General features: G+C 39.8%; 1 protein-coding gene across 1 annotated transcript; it reads right to left on the reverse strand.

Moving 5' to 3' along the window:
- Positions 1-18,545: 18,545 nt before the first annotated feature.
- Positions 18,546-24,500, reverse strand: LOC121313743 (elastase-1-like). Its single transcript, XM_041246549.1, has 7 exons — positions 24,497-24,500; positions 24,029-24,138; positions 22,707-22,816; positions 19,946-20,077; positions 19,632-19,768; positions 19,204-19,349; positions 18,546-18,707 (listed from the first exon to the last, which is right to left on the reverse strand). Exons 1-7 carry the CDS (start codon positions 24,498-24,500, stop codon positions 18,546-18,548), a joined length of 801 nt encoding a protein of 266 aa, XP_041102483.1.

The raw sequence follows: 24,500 nt of genomic DNA on the forward strand, positions 1-24,500 counted from the left end.
TTTCGTCCCCTTTAAAAAAAAAGATAAAAGAGCTAAAAAAAAGAAAGAAAGCCCACGGAGAGATGAAAGGAAAGATGATTTCTTTCTTTCTCTTAAACTATTCCTTAGATGCCCCAGATGAAAGGGATAGAAAAGAAACGAGAGAACGACCAAGAAAAGGATGACAAGCCAAGAATTAAGATGGATAAGAGAATGTAAAGAGGACAGAGAGATTTCTACACTGACTACAGCCCGGCAGCAGCCCAGAGCAGGATAGCCTTTATGGGAGTTAGAGCTGAACTTCGGCAGAACGGCGCGGATTCCTCTTCAATCTACCCGGCAGTCTTGAAGGTCGCCCACAGGGGCGAAAAGCTGTCCTTTGATTCATCAGGAGAAGTGGAGGACTTCTTAGCTGGCTTGGATTCTTAGACTTCTGGGGCTTCGTTCACTCAAAAATCCTTGCAGTTCCGACCCAATATTCTTGAGGAGGTCCCCATGAAAGACCCATAAGGAGGAAAGAACAGGATAAGAATCGTTCTATCCTGAAGACCAAAGTGGACGGTACTGTATAGCACTGTATTCCGTGCTGTACTTTTTAAAAATTTTTTATCTACAATACCTGTTTTTACACCTATTTTTGTCCTGAACACAAGGAGACAACTTTAGAGTTTTTCTCCTTTTTTTCTTCTTCTTTCTCTCCTCCACGGAGGCTAGACGTTTCGGTTGTGTTTTTACTACAACATTACGAAACAAAACTAAATATTGTAGGATACTGTCTTTGAATAACTGATGCAATGCTGACTGTGTTTCACATAGTTAAGTGGTGGTAATCTAAAACGCTTTGATTTACTATTATTATTGTGCAATATTAGAAGACATGATCCTGAGGAACACTTTAGAATAACTGATGCAGTTTTTCTTTTTTTTCCTCTTTCCAGTTAATTGCAGTGTTTTGAAGAATCCGTATGCTTTCTTGATACACTAGTTCAATAAGTTGTTTTATTTTGTGATCAAGACATGTGTATAAAGGACAATCACTATTGGCACGCTATATAAGCCTGTCAGCATTTTAGATCACGTTTTTGTATTTCACACGCTGCAGTGGAAACAGAATGACCAGCCTGCATTGATATTTGTTTAAGTCTATTAACAATTATATATATGGCGCACACAAAATCCAATGGCCAGATATTATACATACTTCTCACCTTACCATAAGACATTTTCAAGGATCAATTATATTCTTTCCTCCTCTGAACTAAACCCTTTAGCTGGGAACGTAGAGTTTCTTCTTTGTAGTCTTTCAGATCACAATGCAATTTTAACCACATTCAGTTTAGCATCGATCCAGGGTAAACCGTCCAGGTGGCGATTCAATATTACACTTCTTCAAAATGACGAATTTATCTCACAACTTAAACCAATACATATTGAATTTATTAACATTAACAAGGATTCGGTTTCTGATCCAGCACTGGTCTGGGCAGCTATCAAAGGTTTTGTACGCAACAATGCGATTTGGTTTTCCTCTCATCTTAGAAAATCTAAATTACAATTAATTTCCCAATTAGAGCTAAGTTGCAGTAAACTGGAAAAGGCTCTGAAATTTAATTACACCAGGGATACTGAACTTAAATTAAAGGCGGAAAAGGCAGAACTAAATAATCTATTAAGGCAGCGAGTTCAGTTTTTTATGCATATCAAGTATTACTCTGAAGGAAGTCGACCAAGCCGCCTCCTTGCTGTAACTCTTAAGCGTCAAGAAGGCAGATGTAATATTCAATCAATTAACTTCCCAGTGAAAGGCCCGAGCTCAAATCCAAAAGATAACAACAAAACATTTTAATCATTTCTCGCAAAATTATACTCCTCCGATAAACAGCCCTCCCCTGGCCACTGCCAAGACTTCCTATAGGATTTGAATATTCCGAATATCTCTGCAGAGGAGTCAAAGCAGCTAGATTCTCCAATCTCAATAGATGAATTACATCAAGCTGTAAAAACCACTAAAAAAGGCAGCTCTCCTGGGATCGACGGTTTGCCAGCTGAACTATATCTAGCATTGTGGGATACGCCGATGACATACTTTTATATGTGTCCGATTTAGAGCGCTCTCTTCCAAATATACTTAAGATTTTTGTAGATTTTGGTTTAATAGCTGGTTATAAAATGAACTGATCAAAATCAGTGTTATGTTACTTAATGCAGAGGCAGGCAGAGTTAATATCACCCCATCATTCCAATCTCACATCAAGCAACTTGTTAATATCCCCCATCATTCCAATCTCACATCAAGCAACTTGTTAATATCCCCCATCATTCCAATCTCACATCTCAACTTGATAATTAGGGGGTAGTCAGGTTAGAGGTGTAGTTCGTTGAACACATTATGGGGGGTAGTAAGGTAAGTGTGTACAAGCAACTTGATAATATCCCCCATCATTCCAATCTCACATCAAGCAACTTGTTAATATCCCCCATCATTCCATTCTCACATCAACCAACTTGTTAATATCCCCCCATCATTCCAATCTCACATCAAGCAACTTGTTAATATCCCCCATCATTCCAATCTCACATCAAGCAACTTGTTAATATCCCCCATCATTCCCATCTCACATCAAGCAACTTGTTAATATCCCCCATCATTCCAATCTCACATCAAAGAACTTGATAATATCCCCCATCTTTCCAATCTCACATCAAGCAACTTGTTAATATCCCCCATCATTCCATCTCACATCAAGCAACTTGTTAATATCCCCCATCATTCCCAATCATATCCCCCATTCCAATCTCACATCAAGCAACTTGATAATATCCCCCATCATTCCAATCTCACATCAAGCAACTTGTTAATATCCCCCATCATTCCAATCTCACATCAAGCAACTTGTTAATATCCCCCATCATTCCAATCTCACATCAATCAACTTGTTAATATCCCCCATCATTCCAATCTCACATCAATCAACTTGTTAATATCCCCCATCATTCCAATCTCACATCAATCAACTTGTTAATATCCCCCATCATTCCAAGCTCACATCCATCAACTTGATAATATCCCCCATCATTCCAATCTCACATCCAGCAACTTGTTAATATCCCCCATCATTCCAATCTCACATCAATCAACTTGTTAATATCCCCCATCATTCCAATCTCACATCAATCAACTTGTTAATATCCCCCATCATTCCAATCTCACATCAATCAACTTGTTAATATCCCCCATCATTCCAATCTCACATCAATCAACTTGTTAATATCCCCCATCATTCCAATCTCACATCAAGCAACTTGTTAATATCCCCCATCATTCCAATCTCACATCCAGCAACTTGATAATATCCCCCATCATTCCAATCTCACATCCAGCAACTTGATAATATCCCCCATCATTCCAATCTCACATCCAGCAACTTGATAATATCCCCCATCATTCCAATCTCACATCAAGCAACTTGTTAATATCCCCCATCTTTCCAATCTAACATCAAGCAACTTGTTAATATCCCCCACCATTCCAATCTCACATCAATCAACTTGTTAATATCCCCCATCATTCCAATCTCACATCAAGCAACTTGTTAATATCCCCCATCATTCCAATCTCACATCAAGCAACTTGTTAATATCCCCCATCATTCCAATCTCACATCAATCAACTTGTTAATATCCCCCATCATTCCAATCTCACATCAAGCAACTTGTTAATATCCCCCATCATTCCAATCTCACATCAAGCAACTTGTTAATATCACCCCATCATTCCAATCTCACATCAAGCAACTTGATAATATCCCCCATCATTCCAATCTCACATCAAGCAACTTGATAATATCCCCCATCATTCCAATCTCACATCCAGCAACTTGATAATATCCCCCATCATTCCAATCTCACATCCAGCAACTTGATAATATCCCCCATCATTCCAATCTCACATCAAGCAACTTGTTAATATCCCCCATCATTCCAGCCTCACATCAAGCAACTTGTTAAGATCCCCCATCATTCCAATCTCACATCAAGCAACTTGTTAATATCCCCCATCATTCCAATCTCACATCAAGCAACTTGTTAATATCCCCCATCATTCCAATCTCACATCAAGCAACTTGATAATATCCCCCATCATTCCATCAAGCTCACATCACATCAACTTGTTAATATCCCCCATCATTCCAATCTCACATCAAGCAACTTGATAATATCCCCCATCATTCCAATCTCACATCAATCAACTTGTTAATATCCCCCATCATTCCAATCTCACATCAAGCAACTTGTTAATATCCCCCATCATTCCAATCTCACATCAAGCAACTTGTTAATATCCCCCATCATTCCAATCTCACATCAAGCAACTTGTTAATATCCCCCATCATTCCAATCTCACATCAATCAACTTGTTAATATCCCCCATCATTCCAATCTCACATCAATCAACTTGTTAATATCCCCCATCATTCCAATCTCACATCAAGCAACTTGTTAATATCCCCCATCATTCCAATCTCACATCAAGCAACTTGTTAATATCCCCCATCATTCCAATCTCACATCAAGCAACTTGTTAATATCCCCCATCATTCCAATCTCACATCAAGCAACTTGATAATATCCCCCATCATTCCAATCTCACATCAAGCAACTTGTTAATATCCCCCATCATTCCAATCTCACATCAAGCAACTTGATAATATCCCCCATCATTCCAATCTCACATCAAGCAACGTGTTAATATCCCCCATCATTCCAGCCTCACATCAAGCAACTTGTTAATATCCCCCATCATTCCAATCTCACATCAATCAACTTGTTAATATCCCCCATCATTCCAATCTCACATCAATCAACTTGTTAATATCCCCCATCATTCCAATCTCACATCAAGATAATATCAACTTGTTAATATCCCCCATCATTCCAATCTCACATCAAGCAACTTGTTAATATCCCCCATCATTCCAATCTCACATCAATCAACTTGTTAATATCCCCCATCATTCCAATCTCACATCAATCAACTTGTTAATATCCCCCATCATTCCAATCTCACATCAAGCAACTTGTTAATAGCCCCCATCATGCCAATCTCACATCCAGCAACTTGTTAATATCCCCCATCATTCCAATCTCACATCAATCAACTTGTTAATATCCCCCATCATTCCAATCTCACATCAAGCAACTTGTTAATATCCCCCATCATTCCAATCTCACATCAAGCAACTTGTTAATATCCCCCATCATTCCAATCTCACATCAAGCAACTTGTTAATATCCCCCATCATTCCAATCTCACATCAAGCAACTTGATAATATCCCCCATCATTCCAATCTCACATCAATCCAACTTGTTAATATCCCCCATCATTCCAATCTCACATCAAGCAACTTGTTAATATCCCCCATCATTCCAATCTCACATCAAGCAACTTGTTAATATCCCCCATCATTCCAATCTCACATCAAGCAACTTGTTAATATCCCCCATCATTCCAATCTCACATCAAGCAACTTGTTAATATCCCCCATCATTCCAATCTCACATCAAGCAACTTGATAATATCCCCCATCATTCCAATCTCACATCAAGCAACTTGATAATATCCCCCATCCAGCAACTTCCAATCTCACATCAAGCAACTTGATAATATCCCCCATCATTCCAATCTCACATCAAGCAACTTGATAATATCCCCCATCATTCCAATCTCACATCAAGCAACGTGTTAATATCCCCCATCATTCCAGCCTCACATCAAGCAACTTGTTAATATCCCCCATCATTCCAGTCTCACATCCAGCAACTTGTTAATATCCCCCATCATTCCAATCTCACATCAAGCAACTTGATAATATCCCCCATCATTCCAATCTCACATCAAGCAACTTGTTAATATCCCCCATCATTCCAATCTCACATCAAGCAACTTGTTAATATCCCCCATCATTCCAATCTCACATCAATCAACTTGTTAATATCCCCCATCATTCCAATCTCACATCAATCAACTTGTTAATATCCCCCATCATTCCAATCTCACATCAATCAACTTGTTAATATCCCCCATCATTCCAATCTCACATCAAGCAACTTGTTAATATCCCCCATCATTCCAATCTCACATCAAGCAACTTGTTAATATCCCCCATCATTCCAATCTCACATCAAGCAACTTGTTAATATCCCCCATCATTCCAATCTCACATCAAGCAACTTGTTAATATCCCCCATCATTCCAATCTCACATCATTGATAATATCCCCCATCATTCCAATCTCACATCAAGCAACTTGATAATATCCCCCATCATTCCAATCTCACATCAAGCAACTTGATAATATCCCCCATCATTCCAATCTCACATCAAGCAACTTGTTAATATCCCCCATCATTCCAATCTCACATCAAGCAACTTGATAATATCCCCCATCATTCCAATCTCACATCAAGCAACTTGTTAATATCCCCCATCATTCCAATCTCACATCAAGCAACTTGTTAATATCCCCCATCATTCCAATCTCACATCAATCAACTTGTTAATATCCCCCATCATTCCAATCTCACATCAATCAACTTGTTAATATCCCCCATCATTCCAGTCTCACATCAAGCAACTTGTTAATATCCCCCATCATTCCAATCTCACATCAAGCAACTTGTTAATATCCCCCATCATTCCAATCTCACATCAAGCAACTTGTTAATATCCCCCATCATTCCAATCTCACATCAAGCAACTTGATAATATCCCCCATCATTCCAATCTCACATCCAGCAACTTGATAATATCCCCCATCATTCCAATCTCACATCAAGCAACTTGATAATATCCCCCATCATTCCAATCTCACATCAAGCAACTTGTTAATATCCCCCATCATTCCAATCTCACATCCAGCAACTTGATAATATCCCCCATCATTCCAATCTCACATCCAGCAACTTGATAATATCCCCCATCATTCCAATCTCACATCAAGCAACTTGATAATATCCCCCATCATTCCAATCTCACATCCAGCAACTTGATAATATCCCCCATCATTCCAATCTCACATCAAGCAACTTGATAATATCCCCCATCATTCCAATCTCACATCAAGCAACTTGTTAATATCCCCCATCATTCCAGTCTCACATCAAGCAACTTGTTAATATCCCCCATCATTCCAATCTCACATCAAGCAACTTGTTAATATCCCCCATCATTCCAACCTCACATCAAGCAACTTGTTAATATCCCCCATCATTCCAATCTCACATCAAGCAACTTGTTAATATCCCCCATCATTCCAATCTCACATCAAGCAACTTGTTAATATCCCCCATCATTCCAATCTCACATCAAGCAACTTGTTAATATCCCCCATCATTCCAATCTCACATCAAGCAACTTGTTAATATCCCCCATCATTCCAATCTCACATCAAGCAACTTGTTAATATCCCCCATCATTCCAATCTCACATCAAGCAACTTGTTAATATCCCCCATCATTCCAATCTCACATCAAGCAACTTGTTAATATCCCCCATCATTCCAATCTCACATCAAGCAACTTGATAATATCCCCCATCATTCCAATCTCACATCAAGCAACTTGATAATATCCCCCATCATTCCAATCTCACATCAAGCAACTTGATAATATCCCCCATCATTCCAATCTCACATCCAGCAACTTGATAATATCCCCCATCATTCCAATCTCACATCAAGCAACTTGATAATATCCCCCATCATTCCAATCTCACATCCAGCAACTTGATAATATCCCCCATCATTCCAATCTCACATCAAGCAACTTGTTAATATCCCCCATCATTCCAATCTCACATCAAGCAACTTGTTAATATCCCCCATCATTCCAATCTCACATCAAGCAACTTGTTAATATCCCCCATCATTCCAATCTCACATCAATCAACTTGATAATATCCCCCATCAACTCACATCAAGCAACTCCCATATCCCCCATCATTCCAATCTCACATCAAGCAACTTGATAATATCCCCCATCATTCCAATCTCACATCAAGCAACTTGTTAATATCCCCCATCATTCCAATCTCACATCAAGCAACTTGTTAATATCCCCCATCATTCCAATCTCACATCAAGCAACTTGTTAATATCCCCCATCATTCCAATCTCACATCAAGCAACTTGTTAATATCCCCCATCATTCCAATCTCACATCAAGCAACTTGATAATATCCCCCATCATTCCAATCTCACATCCAGCAACTTGATAATATCCCCCATCATTCCAATCTCACATCAAGCAACTTGTTAATATCCCCCATCATTCCAATCTCACATCAAGCAACTTGTTAATATCCCCCATCATTCCAATCTCACATCAAGCAACTTGTTAATATCCCCCATCATTCCAATCTCACATCAAGCAACTTGTTAATATCCCCCATCATTCCAATCTCACATCAAGCAACTTGATAATATCCCCCATCATTCCAATCTCACATCAAGCAACTTGATAATATCCCCCATCATTCCAATCTCACATCCAGCAACTTGATAATATCCCCCATCATTCCAATCTCACATCAAGCAACTTGATAATATCCCCCATCATTCCAATCTCACATCCAGCAACTTGATAATATCCCCCATCATTCCAATCTCACATCAAGCAACTTGATAATATCCCCCATCATTCCAATCTCACATCAAGCAACTTGATAATATCCCCCATCATTCCAATCTCACATCAAGCAACTTGTTAATATCCCCCATCATTCCAGCCTCACATCAAGCAACTTGTTAATATCCCCCATCATTCCAATCTCACATCAAGCAACTTGTTAATATCCCCCATCATTCCAATCTCACATCAAGCAACTTGTTAATATCCCCCATCATTCCAATCTCACATCAAGCAACTTGATAATATCCCCCATCATTCCAATCTCACATCAAGCAACTTGTTAATATCCCCCATCATTCCAGCCTCACATCAAGCAACTTGTTAATATCCCCCATCATTCCAATCTCACATCAAGCAACTTGTTAATATCCCCCATCATTCCAATCTCACATCAAGCAACTTGATAATATCCCCCATCATTCCAATCTCACATCAAGCAACTTGTTAATATCCCCCATCATTCCAATCTCACATCAAGCAACTTGATAATATCCCCCATCATTCCAATCTCACATCAAGCAACTTGATAATATCCCCCATCATTCCAATCTCACATCAAGCAACTTGTTAATATCCCCCATCATTCCAATCTCACATCAAGCAACTTGTTAATATCCCCCATCATTCCAATCTCACATCAAGCAACTTGATAATATCCCCCATCATTCCAATCTCACATCAAGCAACTTGTTAATATCCCCCATCATTCCAATCTCACATCAAGCAACTTGATAATATCCCCCATCATTCCAATCTCACATCAAGCAACTTGATAATATCCCCCATCATTCCAATCTCACATCAAGCAACTTGATAATATCCCCCATCATTCCAGTCTCACATCCAGCAACTTGATAATATCCCCCATCATTCCAATCTCACATCAAGCAACTTGTTAATATCCCCCATCGTTCCAATCTCACATCAAGCAACTTGATAATATCCCCCATCATTCCAATCTCACATCAAGCAACTTGTTAATATCCCCCATCGTTCCAATCTCACATCAAGCAACTTGTTAATATCCCCCATCGTTCCAATCTCACATCAAGCAACTTGATAATATCCCCCATCATTCCAATCTCACATCAAGCAACTTGTTAATATCCCCCATCATTCCAATCTCACATCAAGCAACTTGATAATATCCCCCATCATTCCAATCTCACATCAAGCAACTTGATAATATCCCCCATCATTCCAATCTCACATCAAGCAACTTGTTAATATCCCCCATCATTCCAATCTCACATCAAGCAACTTGATAATATCCCCCATCATTCCAATCTCACATCAAGCAACTTGTTAATATCCCCCATCATTCCAATCTCACATCAAGCAACTTGATAATATCCCCCATCATTCCAATCTCACATCAAGCAACTTGATAATATCCCCCATCATTCCAATCTCACATCCAGCAACTTGATAATATCCCCCATCATTCCAATCTCACATCAAGCAACTTGATAATATCCCCCATCATTCCAATCTCACATCAAGCAACTTGATAATATCCCCCATCATTCCAATCTCACATCAAGCAACTTGATAATATCCCCCATCATTCCAATCTCACATCAAGCAACTTGTTAATATCCCCCATCATTCCAATCTCACATCCAGCAACTTGATAATATCCCCCCATCATTCCAATCTCACATCCAGCAACTTGATAATATCCCCCATCATTCCAATCTCACATCAAGCAACTTGTTAATATCCCCCATCATTCCAATCTCACATCAAGCAACTTGATAATATCCCCCATCATTCCAGCTCATCGGGCCTTGAGGGTGATGACCCCATTCGATATCTGCAGAAGATGTTGCCTTGCTGGATCCTGAACCTCGCTTCGGCTACTCCTGCGCTTATTGAGATCGACAGAGCTCATCGCGTCTACTCGAACCACTCAAGAAACTCAGACTAGCCTCGTACGTTGTTATTCAGGGTTCTATGTTATACTGATCACCAAGCTGTTCTACAGGGTGCTCGCAAAGCGCAACCGTCCCTTGCAGGAGGCCATCGTTTGGGCTTCTACACTGACTACAGCCCGGCAGCAGCCCAGAGCAGGATAGCCTTTATGGGAGTTAGAGCTGAACTTCGGCAGAACGGCGCGGATTCCTCTTCAATCTACCCGGCAGTCTTGAAGGTCGCCCACAGGGGCGAAAAGCTGTCCTTTGATTCATCAGGAGAAGTGGAGGACTTCTTAGCTGGCTTGGATTCTTAGACTTCTGGGGCTTCGTTCACTCAAAAATCCTTGCAGTTCCGACCCAATATTCTTGAGGAGGTCCCCATGAAAGACCCATAAGGAGGAAAGAACAGGATAAGAATCGTTCTATCCTGAAGACCAAAGTGGACGGTACTGTATAGCACTGTATTCCGTGCTGTACTTTTTAAAATTTTTTTATCTACAATACCTGTTTTTACACCTATTTTTGTCCTGAACACAAGGAGACAACTTTAGAGTTTTTCTCCTTTTTTTCTTCTTCTTTCTCTCCTCCACGGAGGCTAGACGTTTCGGTTGTGTTTTTACTACAACATTACGAAACAAAACTAAATATTGTAGGATACTGTCTTTGAATAACTGATGCAATGCTGACTGTGTTTCACATAGTTAAGTGGTGGTAATCTAAAACGCTTTGATTTACTATTATTATTGTGCAATATTAGAAGACATGATCCTGAGGAACACTTTAGAATAACTGATGCAGTTTTTCTTTTTTTTCCTCTTTCCAGTTAATTGCAGTGTTTTGAAGAATCCGTATGCTTTCTTGATACACTAGTTCAATAAGTTGTTTTATTTTGTGATCAAGACATGTGTATAAAGGACAATCACTATTGGCACGCTATATAAGCCTGTCAGCATTTTAGATCACGTTTTTGTATTTCACACGCTGCAGTGGAAACAGAATGACCAGCCTGCATTGATATTTGTTTAAGTCTATTAACAATTATATATATGGCGCACACAAAATCCAATGGCCAGATATTATACATACTTCTCACCTTACCATAAGACATTTTCAAGGATCAATTATATTCTTTCCTCCTCTGAACTAAACCCTTTAGCTGGGAACGTAGAGTTTCTTCTTTGTAGTCTTTCAGATCACAATGCAATTTTAACCACATTCAGTTTAGCATCGATCCAGGGTAAACCGTCCAGGTGGCGATTCAATATTACACTTCTTCAAAATGACGAATTTATCTCACAACTTAAACCAATACATATTGAATTTATTAACATTAACAAGGATTCGGTTTCTGATCCAGCTCTGGTCTGGGCAGCTATCAAAGGTTTTGTACGCAACAATGCGATTTGGTTTTCCTCTCATCTTAGAAAATCTAAATTACAATTAATTTCCCAATTAGAGCTAAGTTGCAGTAAACTGGAAAAGGCTCTGAAATTTAATTACACCAGGGATACTGAACTTAAATTGAAGGCGGAAAAGGCAGAACTAAATAATCTATTAAGGCAGCGAGTTCAGTTTTTTATGCATATCACCAAACATAAGTATTACTCTGAAGGAAGTCGACCAAGCCGCCTCCTTGCTGTAACTCTTAAGCGTCAAGAAGGCAGATGTAATATTCAATCAATTAACTTCTCAGTGAAAGGCCCGAGCTCAAATCCAAAAGATAACAACAAAACATTTAAATCATTTTTCGCAAAATTATACTCCTCCGATAAACAGCCCTCCCCTGGCCACTGCCAAGACTTCCTACAGGATTTGAATATTCCGAATATCTCTGCAGAGGAGTCAAAGCAGCTAGATTCTCCAATCTCAATAGATGAATTACATCAAGCTGTAAAAACCACTAAAAAAGGCAGCTCTCCTGGGATCGACGGTTTGCCAGCTGAACTATATCTAGCATTGTGGGATACGCCGATGACATACTTTTATATGTGTCTGATTTAGAGCGCTCTCTTCCAAATATACTTAAGATTTTTGTAGATTTTGGTTTAATAGCTGGTTATAAAATGAACTGATCAAAATCAGTGTTATGTTACTTATGCAAGCAACTTGAGTTAATATCCCCCATCATTCCAATCTCACATCAAGCAACTTGTTAATATCCCCCATCATTCCAATCTCACATCAAGCAACTTGTTAATATCCCCCATCATTCCAATCTCACATCAAGCAACTTGTTAATATCCCCCATCATTCCAATCTCACATCAAGCAACTTGTTAATATCCCCCATCATTCCAATCTCACATCAAGCAACTTGATAATATCCCCCATCATTCCAATCTCACATCCAGCAACTTGTTAATATCCCCCATCATTCCAATCTCACATCAAGCAACTTGTTAATATCCCCCATCATTCCAATCTCACATCCAGCAACTTGATAATATCCCCCATCATTCCAATCTCACATCCAGCAACTTGATAATATCCCCCATCATTCCAATCTCACATCAAGCAACTTGATAATATCCCCCATCATTCCAATCTCACATCAAGCAACTTGTTAATATCCCCCATCATTCCAATCTCACATCAAGCAACTTGTTAATATCCCCCATCATTCCAATCTCACATCCAGCAACTTGATAATATCCCCCATCATTCCAATCTCACATCCAGCAACTTGATAATATCCCCCATCATTCCAATCTCACATCAAGCAACTTGATAATATCCCCCATCATTCCAATCTCACATCAAGCAACTTGTTAATATCCCCCATCATTCCAATCTCACATCAAGCAACTTGATAATATCCCCCATCATTCCAATCTCACATCAAGCAACTTGATAATATCCCCCATCATTCCAATCTCACATCAAGCAACTTGATAATATCCCCCATCATTCCAATCTCACATCAAGCAACTTGATAATATCCCCCATCATTCCAATCTCACATCAAGCAACTTGATAATATCCCCCATCATTCCAATCTCACATCAAGCAACTTGATAATATCCCCCATCATTCCAATCTCACATCAAGCAACTTGTTAATATCCCCCATCATTCCAATCTCACATCAAGCAACTTGTTAATATCCCCCATCATTCCAATCTCACATCAAGCAACTTGTTAATATCCCCCATCATTCCAATCTCACATCCAGCAACTTGATAATATCCCCCATCATTCCAATCTCACATCAAGCAACTTGTTAATATCCCCCATCATTCCAATCTCACATCAAGCAACTTGTTAATATCCCCCATCATTCCAATCTCACATCAAGCAACTTGTTAATATCCCCCATCATTCCAATCTCACATCCAGCAACTTGATAATATCCCCCATCATTCCAATCTCACATCAAGCAACTTGATAATATCCCCCATCATTCCAATCTCACATCAAGCAACTTGATAATATCCCCCATCATTCCAATCTCACATCCAGCAACTTGATAATATCCCCCATCATTCCAATCTCACATCAAGCAACTTGTTAATATCCCCCATCATTCCAATCTCACATCAAGCAACTTGATAATATCCCCCATCATTCCAATCTCACATCAAGCAACTTGTTAATATCCCCCATCATTCCAATCTCACATCAATCAACTTGTTAATATCCCCCATCATTCCAATCTCACATCAAGCAACTTGTTAATATCCCCCATCATTCCAATCTCACATCAAGCAACTTGTTAATATCCCCCATCATTCCAATCTCACATCAAGCAACTTGATAATATCCCCCATCATTCCAATCTCACATCAAGCAACTTGTTAATATCCCCCATCATTCCAATCTCACATCAAGCAACTTGGTAATATCCCCCATCATTCCAGTCTCACATCAAGCAACTTGGTAATATCCCCCATCATTCCAATCTCACATCCAGCAACTTGATAATATCCCCCATCATTCCAATCTCACATCCAGCAACTTGATAATATCCCCCATCGTTCCAATCTCACATCAAGCAACTTGTTTGGGTATTGAGATATGGCCCTCCATATCAACAACTGCTAAAAATAATTACACAAAAGCATTAAAAAAATTGAGGGGGATTTGAACAGATGGACTCTACTAACAGCATCAGTGCCTGCCCGCATTGCCTCGATTAAAATGAATATTCTCCCGCGTATTCATTTTATTAGCTCAATGCTCCCATTACCTCCGCCGGTGGACTGCTGGTCAAAACTTGATTCCTTGCTGAGATAATGTGTCTGGAATGGTAAGAGCCCTTGCATCAAATGGTCTTTATTACAACACAATAAAGCACAAGGCGGTTGGGCCTGCCCAAATTAAAAATTTTACCACTGGTCTTTCTTGTTACATACACTAAGCCATTGGATAAACCCAACTGTACACTCTTCTTGGAAGGAGATAGAACAGGAAATATTATCGCCAATTAGAATCCAAGATATACTGTTCTCTGGTCTTACTTACAAAAAGTGTTCACTGCACTATAGCCCCATAATCACATACACTATGCAAACCTTTCGTGCAGTGGAAAGAACATTGGGTCTTAAAATTAAGTGGTACAGACATTCGCCCATTTGGAACAACATCAATACTATAACTGGTGGTAAACCCTTTTCCTTGGACTCGTGGGCCCGGAGGGGTGTACACGTGTTGAACGATGGAGCCGGTCAGGAGTCTATCCTAGAGTTCCAGGACCTAGTGTCTCGCTACAGTATCCCTTCTCCCATATATATACAAACATCTCACTGCACACTCCCTTGCTCCTCTTTCATGTTTAAAGCTAGATATAGCACAGTCGGGAGGGACTATAGATTGAGAAGTGGTGTGGGGTAGTGTTTTTGGAGCGTGTGGCAGTGCGATTGCCCTGCACAGTGGTAATTTAGTGTTGGTGTGGTTTATATGTGGGAATGGGTTTATTTTGTGTCGTTTTGGTACTTGATTAGTTTGATTGTATTATTGTTTACAGACGGGCGCTCGATTGAGACTTGCTGCCTGCTATGCATGATTGAGGGAAGGGCAGCAAGTGATTGGCTGTGCTGGTCCTCAATCAGCACGTGGGCGGGTCTAGACCGAGTGTCATAAGAACATAAGAAGAACATAAGAAAGTTTACAAACGAGAGGAGGCCATTCGGCCCATCTTGCTCGTTTGGTTTTTAGTAGCTTATTGATCCCAAAATCTCATCAAGCAGCTTCTTGAAGGATCCCAGGGTGTCAGCTTCAACAACATTACTGGGGAGTTGATTCCAGACCCTCACAATTCTCTGTGTAAAAAAGTGCCTCCTATTTTCTGTTCTGAATGCCCCTTTTTCTAAACTCCATTTGTGACCCCTGGTCCTTGTTTCTTTTTTCAGGCTGAAAAAGTCCCTTGGGTCGACACTGTCAATACCTTTTAGAATTTTGAATGCTTGAATTAGGTCGCCACGTAGTCTTCTTTGTTCAAGACTGAACAGATTCAATTCTTTTAGCCTGTCTGCATATGACATGCCTTTTAAGCCCGGAATAATTCTGGTCGCTCTTCTTTGCACTCTTTCTAGAGCAGCAATATTTTTTTTATAACGAGGTGACCAGAACTGAACACAATATTCAAGATGAGGTCTTACTAGTGCATTGTACAGTTTTAACATTACTTCCCTTGATTTAAATTCAACACTTTTCACAATGTATCCGAGCATCTTGTTAGCCTTTTTTATAGCTTCCCCACATTGTCTACATGAAGACATTTCTGAGTCAACAAAAACTCCTAGGTCTTTTTCATAGATTCCTTCTCCAATTTCAATATCTCCCATATGATATTTATAATGTACATTTTTATTTCCTGCGTGCAGTACCTTACACTTTTCTCTATTAAATGTCATTTGCCATGTGTCTGCCCAGTTCTGAATCTTGTCTAGATCATTTTGAATGACCTTTGCTGCTGCAACAGTGTTTGCCACTCCTCCTACTTTTGTGTCGTCTGCAAATTTAACAAGTTTGCTTACTATACCAGAATCTAAATCATTAATGTAGATTAGGAATAGCAGAGGACCTAATACTGATCCCTGTGGTACACCGCTGGTTACCACACTCCATTCTGAGGTTTTTCCTCTAACCAGTACTTTTTGTTTTCTACATGTTAACCACTCCCTAATCCATGTACATGTGCTTCCTTGAATCCCAACTGCGTTCAGTTTGAGAATTAATCTTTTGTGCGGGACTTTGTCAAAAGCTTTCTGGAAATCTAAATAAACCATGTCATATGCTTTGCAATTATCCATTATCGATGTTGCATCCTCAAAAAAATCAAGCAAGTTAGTTAGGCATGATCTCCCTTTCCTAAAACCATGTTGACTGTCTCCCAGTACCCTGTTACCCCAGTATCCGTCAGTTTAAAAACATCCGCGGGAGATTGCTCGGGGCTGCTGCAAGGCCTGCCGTTTTCACGGCACCTTTTGAGTTATAGTTTGGGGTATTGTGTTTTATTTTGCACTTTTTGTACAGTTTGCTGTATTTGTCCTCTGTGCGTTACCATCGCTGGTAATGTCACATGACCGCCTTTATTTTACTTTCGTTTTATGCTTTTGTTAATAAATCCTGCGCGCCTGTGCCGGTGTTTCAACACCACGTCTGTCTCTCTGTATGCTTGAACAGCGGCGACCCACACGTGTGACTCGAGGAAGACCCTGTCACAGAGCGTCTAAAAATTCAAATCATCAATTTATTCACTTTAAAATATGCCACAGAACTTATTTGACCCCTCGTAAAAGACATTTTTGTACTTTGTGCAACCTAGGAGTACCAGGCACTCTAACGCATAAGCTATGGGGCTGCCCAGAGGGTCAGCTTTTTCGGGGGCAGGTAGCTGATTCCATTTTGCAATTATCGGAAGGTGCTGCCCACTGGACCCGGCACTTTTTCTCCTGGGTGACGTTTCTAAATTTCCTCTCTCTGAGAATGAACGTAGATTGTGGCTGGCAAGCATGTACACCTCACACTGTGTGCTCTCCTAATAAAGCTGCACTATCCCATTGCTCTGTACAGCTCCTCCTCACACTGTGTGCTCTCCTAATAAAGCTGCACTATCCCATTGCTCTGTACAGCTCCTCCTCACACTGTGTGCTCTCCTAATAAAGCTGCACTATCCCATTGCTCTGTACAGCTCCTCCTCACACTGTGTGCTCTCCTAATAAAGCCTTTTGAACCCACTTGCTGTTTCTCGCCGATTAATAGGGAGTCTGCTATATAGCTACAATTCTGAAACGGCTTCAAAACCAGCAAACTATTTACTATGTTGTATGTGAACAGGTGTCAAAAAAAGGATGCACAAAATTATTATTTTTTCAACTGCAAGAAGTTTTTAATTCAGTTTTACATCATCAAGGAGCTGATGCACCTCACATTTGAGTGTTTTGGTTGATGACCTGAAAGTTAATTAAAAAAAAAGTTGCATTACGTCAATCAAACAATAAAATATATCGGTTTAATATTATATTTCTATTAGCTCAGTTGAAAACACACAGCACTGCTTCAATACTTCTTAAAAATCTTAAAACATTCTTTCTGTATGGATTTAAAATATGTTTTAATGTCAGGACAGTAGAGATGTATTGTGTCAATGTATCTGATCACAGTTAAAATGGAACATGACTCATGTTACATTGATGTGCAATGCATTAAAACAGCAGCAGTTGAATGCTTGTTTATATAACAGGCAGTGTTGTGTGATACACTGCTGTTACAGATTGTGTCTCCTGTCAGTGAGATGAGATTTGATGTGTGTGCTTGTGTGACAGGCAGTGTTGTGTGATACACTGCTGTTACAGATTGTGTCCTGTCCCCTGTCTGTGAGATGAGATGAGGACACAAGCTCTATAACCATGAATGCAGACCAGCACGCTCTTTTGCACTGTGGTTCAGACGCTTGTTTGTGGTGCGCGGGGTCACCGGGTCACACCCAGCCTCCACCCTGTTACATTAAGCTTTAAAAGGGTTAGAAACTTACATTATAGATCCAGTCTGTGAAAGCTGATACACGGGTGAAGACGGTCGGCTTCATAAAGGTGTTGCAGTAAGGAGCTGGGCCGAAGCTAACAATACCCTGGATACGCCAGGCCCCATCACTGAAGCAGTTCAAAGGACCTCCTGAATCACCCTATAATGAATGAAACCACAGACACACACACTGATAACACACCCCCAGTGTGTGTGTGTGTGTGTGTGTGTGTGTGTGTGTGTGTCTGTTGTGTGTGTGTGTGTGTCTCTATGTGTGTGTGTGTGTGTGTGTGTGTGTCTCTCTATGTGTGTGTGTGTCTGTGTGTGTGTGTGTCTCTATGTGTGTGTGTAAGGGGGAATTTCACATGTCACCCATGGCCAGGTCTAAGGGAATACATTTAATTGAATAAAAAATGAATTACTCCAGACTTGCTGAATTGTTTTTCAAAAATTTTGATATTAAAAAATAATATATTTAGAATTGTTGACATCCAAGGTTATGTTTGGGTTTCAACAACACATGAAGGCGATCAGTAACAGAAGTACTGCTATCAGACATGGAGGACTGCATGTTGAAAGGGCGGGCCGTTTGTATAGTGCAACCTGGCGTCACTTGACTGCATTCGTCAGTACAGATACAAGAAGAGAGTTTCTACCTGACATCCGGCTGTGAATCCGTCTCCACCAGCGCACACCATGGTGTTCCTGACAAAGTGAGCCCACCAGTTGTCCCTGGAGCAGATGGGATATTCCACCACGGGAAGAATAGCTTCCTGGAGGATTGCAGGAATGCTGCCACCGGCTGAGACACAGAGCCACGTTTCAAAAGGGAAGGTGTGCAGCTGAGCTCACACTTTCCATGAAGCGTCTCAAAGCACTGCATCTTTTTGCCCAATAGAAGTACACAATTGTATCAGGAAAGGGTCAGGGTTAGGGTTAGGAGGCTTTATGTTAGGGTTTGGTTTAGAATTAGGGTTAGGGGGTTACGGTTAGGGTCAAGTTCAGAGTTATTGTTAGGGTTAGGATTATATAGTGCAAAAAAGATTTCTACTTTAAGTACATTGTTTTTTTTTTCCCCACTTACATTGAGTCAAGCCCCACCCTGTGATGTAGCACGCTTGGTTATGAGGTACGATTTCGTCATACGCTGGCAGATTGCCTAGCTGGACATAGCCATTATCGAAGGCAGGGGTCTTTAGCCTCAGCATGGCAATATCATTTCTAGAAACAACACAATGAAATTAGGCAGTTGTAAGTAGCCACAATTCAGGCTAGATTTGAGGACATTATTTTTAAAATCCTTATTTTAGATGCATACTGCTCAATTAGCACTGTTATAAATGTAATTAAGAGTACAATTGATTGAAGACTATTAATTTTCTTATAAATATGAATTACCCCTTGCCAAGTTGAGTCGGGTCCCAGAGCTCGTGCACAATGATTTTATCCACTGGAATAATCATTTCAGAGCCGTCGTTTTCAAAAAGGTTGTGCTCCCCCAAAGCTACACGGTAAACTTTCCCTTGAGGGCTGTAAAGAAAACAAAACGAAAAACACATCTCTCCCACCTCTTCAACTCTTTGTGAAAACACAATGAAAAACACATCTCTCTGACCTCTTCAACTCTTTGTGAAAACACAATGAAAAACACATCTCTCACCTCTTCAACTCTTTGTGAAAACACAATGAAAAACACATCTCTCACCTCTTCAACTCTTTGTGAAAACACAATGAAAAACACATCTCTCCCACCTCTTCAACTCTTTGTGAAAACACAATGAAAAACACACCTCTCTGACCTCTTCAACTCTTTGTGAAAACACAATGAAAAACACATCTCTCTGACCTCTTCAACTCTTTGTGAAAACACAATGAAAAACACATCTCTCACCTCTTCAACTCTTTGTGAAAACACAATGAAAAACACATCTCTCCCACCTCTTCAACTCTTTGTGAAAACACAATGAAAAACACACCTCTCTGACCTCTTCAACTCTTTGTGAAAACACAATGAAAAACACATCTCTCACCTCTTCAACTCTTTGTGAAAACACAATGAAAAACACGTCTCCCCGACCTCTTCAAATCTTTGTGAAAAGACAATGTAAAACAAACCTCTATGACCTCTGCAACTCTATGTGAAAACACAATGAAAAACACACCTCTCTGACCTCTTCAACTCTTTGTGAAAACACAATGAAAAACACATCTCTCTGACCTCTTCAACTCTTTGTGAAAACACAATGAAAAACACACCTCTCTGACCTCTTCAACTCTTTGTGAAAACACAATGAAAAACACACCTCTCTGACCTCTTCAACTCTTTGTGAAAACACAATGAAAAACACATCTCTCACCTCTTCAACTCTTTGTGAAAACACAATGAAAAACACATCTCTCACCTCTTCAACTCTTTGTGAAAACACAATGAAAAACACACCTCTCTGACCTCTTCAACTCTTTGTGAAAACACAATGAAAAACACATCTCTCTGACCTCTTCAACTCTTTGTGAAAACACAATGAAAAACACATCTCTCACCTCTTCAACTCTTTGTGAAAACACAATGAAAAACACACCTCTCTGACCTCTTCAACTCTTTGTGAAAACACAATGAAAAACACATCTCTCCCACCTCTTCAACTCTTTGTGAAAACACAAAGAAAAACACATCTCTCACCTCTTCAACTCTTTGTGAAAACACAAAGAAAAACACATCTCTCACCTCTTCAACTCTTTGTGAAAACACAATGAAAAACACATCTCTCACCTCTTCAACTCTTTGTGAAAACACAATGAAAAACACATCTCTCTGACCTCTTCAACTCTTTGTGAAAACACAATGAAAAACACATCTCCCACCTATTCAACTCTTTGTGAAAACACAAAGAAAAACACATCTCTCACCTCTTCAACTCTTTGTGAAAACACAATGAAAAACACGTCTCTCTGACCTCTTCAACTCTTTGTGAAAACACAATGAAAAACACATCTCTCACCTATTCAACTCTTTGTGAAAACACAATGAAAAACACATCTCTCACCTCTTCAACTCTTTGTGAAAACACAATGAAAAACACATCTCTCACCTCTTCAACTCTTTGTGAAAACACAATGAAAAACACACCTCTCTGACCTCTTCAACTCTTTGTGAAAACACAATGAAAAACACACCTCTCTGACCTCTTCAACTCTTTGTGAAAACACAATGAAAAACACATCTCTCACCACTTCAACTCTTTGTGAAAACACAATGAAAAACACATCTCTCACCTATTCAACTCTTTGTGAAAACACAAAGAAAAACACATCTCCCACCTATTCAACTCTTTGTGAAAACACAATGAAAAACACATCTCTCACCTCTTCAACTCTTTGTGAAAACACAATGAAAAACACATCTCTCACCTCTCTTCAACTCTTTGTGAAAACACAATGAAAAACACATCTCTCACCTCTTCAACTCTTTGTGAAAACACAATGAAAAACACATCTCTCACCTCTTCAACTCTTTGTGAAAACACAATGAAAAACACATCTCTCTGACCTCTTCAACTCTTTGTGAAAACACAATGAAAAACACATCTCTCTGACCTCTTCAACTCTTTGTGAAAACACAATGAAAAACACACCTCTCTGACCTCTTCAACTCTTTGTGAAAACACAATGAAAAACACATCTCTCACCTCTTCAACTCTTTGTGAAAACACAATGAAAAACACACCTCTCTGACCTCTTCAACTCTATATGAAAACACAATGAAAAACACATCTCTCCCACCTCGAAGAAGTGCTTGATACGTGAACCAATCAAAAATAAGTACTTGAGATGTGAAGCAATCAGAGAGGTGCCCAGCTTCCTGAACAGCCAGTATTGTACTCTGATGGAGGATAAAGTTCTGATAATATAGCAGTGACTGAAAGGAGTGTTCTCCCTAGTTCACCACAACATCACACTTACCACCACTGCTGCTACTACAAATACTACCACTGATATGCAAAGTGTCCTGAAAGGGGCTCCTGTCTCTGGGATGTGTGAGTCCTGTGGAAGCACACAGGAGCAGTCAGCCCCTGTACGGGAGAGGCAGCTGCAAAGGGGGCCCAGGGCATCAGGGTCTTTCTATATAGTTTTACCTGTAAATTATGTTTTGTTTTCTTACCTATCAACACAGTGGGCTGCTGTCATGACCCATGTTGAGTGAATAATGGTGCCTCCACAGGAGTGATAGAAGTAGGCGTCATCATATTCATAAGAGAATTGCAAAGAAACCTGTATTGAACAATGATGCAGGTGAAATGAAATGGTAATAAATAGACATGTGCCAGAGTAATTGAATGAACCTGGATTTATTCTGTAGTGTAATTCTCCCTTAGTGTCCTGGCAGTGATGTGGCTGTTTACCCACAGGGAAGAACAATATACAAAATATATCACATGTGACTATTTTAAACATTGCAATATACTTCAAAATATATTATTATTATTATTATTATTATTATTATTATTATTATTATTATTATTATCTTAGCAGAATATATGTGGGTGTGACAAAGTGCCCGCCCCTGTGTATATTATCTGTTATGTGTTGCGTGTGGTGTGTTTAAATGTTGGTGTATAGACATTGGTACACAGGATATAAATGGGTCTGTGTAACACAAGTGTTTAAAATGTATATTTGTATTTAGGCACGAGGATTGCACAGCACTTCATGTGCAAGTAAAATGTAATAATATGTGAGCACGGGGAATTGCACTTTATTAATTCACGTGCTGGGATTCAAGTGAATAATTAATTAGTAATTGAATCCCAGCACAACAGTATATATAGATGCACGTTTTCACATACTCGCGGTTGGGTGTTCGGTGAGTGGAGAACGGGATAGGAGACGGAGGTAAAAGTAATCATAAGAATACTAACAGTAGTTAAAGTATCTGCTCACCGTGTTTGTTTGTCTTTTTGTTTTGGCGACGTGTGTCGTGTCCTGTGTTTGTTTGTACAACCTCTTTATTTTCTGTTCTGTTTATTAAATGCTGAGTGAACTCCACCAAACCACACCTCTCTGTCATTCATTCCTTTTCCTGGTTCTGACACCGCCCACTTCGGCCGTCTCTGTGACAGTGGGTCACCAGGGATGTCGTGGGTCAGCATTTCAATGAAACATTTATAGTGGTTTTCATATGGATATCACCTCCTGAGCAGAACTGCATTTATTTTGATAGCTTATGAGGATAATTATTTAAAGGGCTAATCAAAGAGGATAACAAAGTAAAATCTGCACCATGTCACTGGATGTTCCTGTTCTGTTTCCTGTCACATTGCATTATAAGATGAGGATGTAGAGTGTGTTATTGTTGTATGCTCAATCAGTCTAGTTAGAGATCAAGCATGGAATTAAAATACATAACTAAATAGAAATGCTGCTGCAGCTTGTGTGGCGGTGCTGCTTGAATGGACACGGTGAGTTTGAAGGGTATTGTCATACCTGCCAGGGCCAGCTGTTTGGAATGGCATCGTTCCCTCCTACAACACGTTCTGTTTTCCTCTCATTGTGGACAATGAGCTTTAGGGGTGCCTGACTCCCACATAGTGCCCCTTCATAAGTAAAAAGAAAAGCAAATACAAAAAACACATCAGCATGTGACGTGAACCTGCAGTTAGCAGCTATATGGTTATACTTGCTCCAGTTCCACTCACTCAGCACTTCAGTTACCAGTGTTAGAAAGAGCTTAGCAGAGAGGTGTCGCTCATAGGGGTACTTTTCAAAGATTTGATCCTTTTAATGGTCAGATTTAACCAACCTTCATTACAATTTCCCTCTTATCTATATAAAAGCTAAATCTAATCCCCCTAATCCTAACAAAAAATATAATCCCCCTAACTCCTAGTCCTTAACCCCTAATCCCTAATCCTAACACTTACCCTAACAAAGACCCTAACCCCTAATCCCTACCCAT

The sequence above is a fragment of the Polyodon spathula genome, chromosome 4, assembly GCF_017654505.1.
Source record: "Polyodon spathula isolate WHYD16114869_AA chromosome 4, ASM1765450v1, whole genome shotgun sequence".
NCBI lineage: Eukaryota > Metazoa > Chordata > Actinopteri > Acipenseriformes > Polyodontidae > Polyodon > Polyodon spathula.